At 42.7% G+C, this 1,405-nt stretch overlaps 1 protein-coding gene across 1 annotated transcript; it reads right to left on the minus strand.

Moving 5' to 3' along the window:
- Window positions 1-220: 220 nt before the first annotated feature.
- Window positions 221-1,123, minus strand: LOC134805472 (uncharacterized). The gene has a single exon (XM_063778769.1). The coding sequence runs from the start codon at window positions 1,121-1,123 to the stop codon at window positions 221-223; it is 903 nt and encodes a 300-aa protein (XP_063634839.1).
- Between the last annotated feature and the right edge of the window lie 282 nt (window positions 1,124-1,405).

A 1,405-nucleotide genomic window follows, 5' to 3' on the forward strand; every position in this document is an offset into this window, starting at 1 on the left:
ATGTCGGACCTTGACGAACCCAAAGACCCTGACAACGGCCCTAAGCCGTCATAACTTTTATTGGTGTCAGTATGTTAATAGCATCTAAAGCAATCATAGCAAAATATATATAATAATACAACATGCAAACAATAACTAGGACATGAACTAGTGCATAGGTAAAGTGCAAGGTATTTGAGTAATCAACTAATAGTTCAACAATACAATATACACAAAACCTTCATAACTTAGTCAAATCGCTTTCCTTCCGTATACGTATTATAGCGGATGAATCGTCTCTTTTAACAAGAATCGCGGCGTTTTTTATCCAGACAAACTTATAATTCTTCTCGGCAACGGCCTTACGTGTTTTAGAATATAAGATTTTATTTTTCAGCGTCAGGTGCTCGTTGATGAAAATAGGTCTTGATTCCGCCTTTTGTTGGTCGGCCGGCCCACTGCCACTGGGGGTCGCTGCGGCGCCAAGCAGCTGGCCAACGGTGACACCGCGGCGAGCGCGCGCGGCAGCGATCACGTCGTCGCGGAGTCGGCGGGAACATAGCTCTACGATTATATTTTTCGGACGATCACTTTGAATATTAGGAGCCACTCTATGCACTGCTTTTATAGACTCGACCGTTAAAGGGACGTTCAGTACTTTACCCAGGGCCAGAGTCACATGGATTAGGTTTTCAGAAGGTTTAGCAGGTAAATTTTGTATCTCGATGTTACACTGGCGGGCTTTTTGCTCCTGCTCGTCGATGTTTTGCTGGATCTCTTTTAACTGACTACGGAGGGCTGTATTTTCCTCCGTAACGGCAGCAACTTCGGCACGAACGTTCGCGACGGTCTCTTCTAACTCTTGAAATTTAGTGGCCCAACCATTGATGCTGGCACTCAACTGGTCCAGTCTCTCGTTGACGCTTGTCTTAAGGCCCTGCATATCCATTGACAATTGCAGGAAGTTGCTGTTCATTCTATTTAATAAAATTTCTGTGTCAATGCTGACGATTGACGGCATGTTAGCAGCGTTATCGTCTGACCTTTCATTAATAATCAGCGGTGACTTAGGCTCGGTGGATGTTGGTGTGGTCGGTTTCTTTGGTTGTTTACAAGATGGGCATTTCCACTTTTTGAGGTTCATCGGAAGGATTTTTTTGAACTCCGCCTCTGAGAGCCCAACACAGTAGTAGTGTAGCGTATGTTGACATGTACTACATTTAAGCATTTCATTTGATGCTATATCAAGGCTGCAGTTATTGCACTTCATTTTGTTTAACTAAATAAATATTTACTATAAAATCTGAGTCAGGCCAAATAGGGAGTATCGATGCGTTTACTCCGTACGTCCGCCATGACGGTAATGTAATAAATACTTGACAAACACTATTTATTTAATATTACACCTTCACTTCACAATAAACAA

Source organism: Cydia splendana, unplaced genomic scaffold, assembly GCF_910591565.1.
Source record: "Cydia splendana unplaced genomic scaffold, ilCydSple1.2 scaffold_118_ctg1, whole genome shotgun sequence".
Lineage (NCBI taxonomy): Eukaryota > Metazoa > Arthropoda > Insecta > Lepidoptera > Tortricidae > Cydia > Cydia splendana.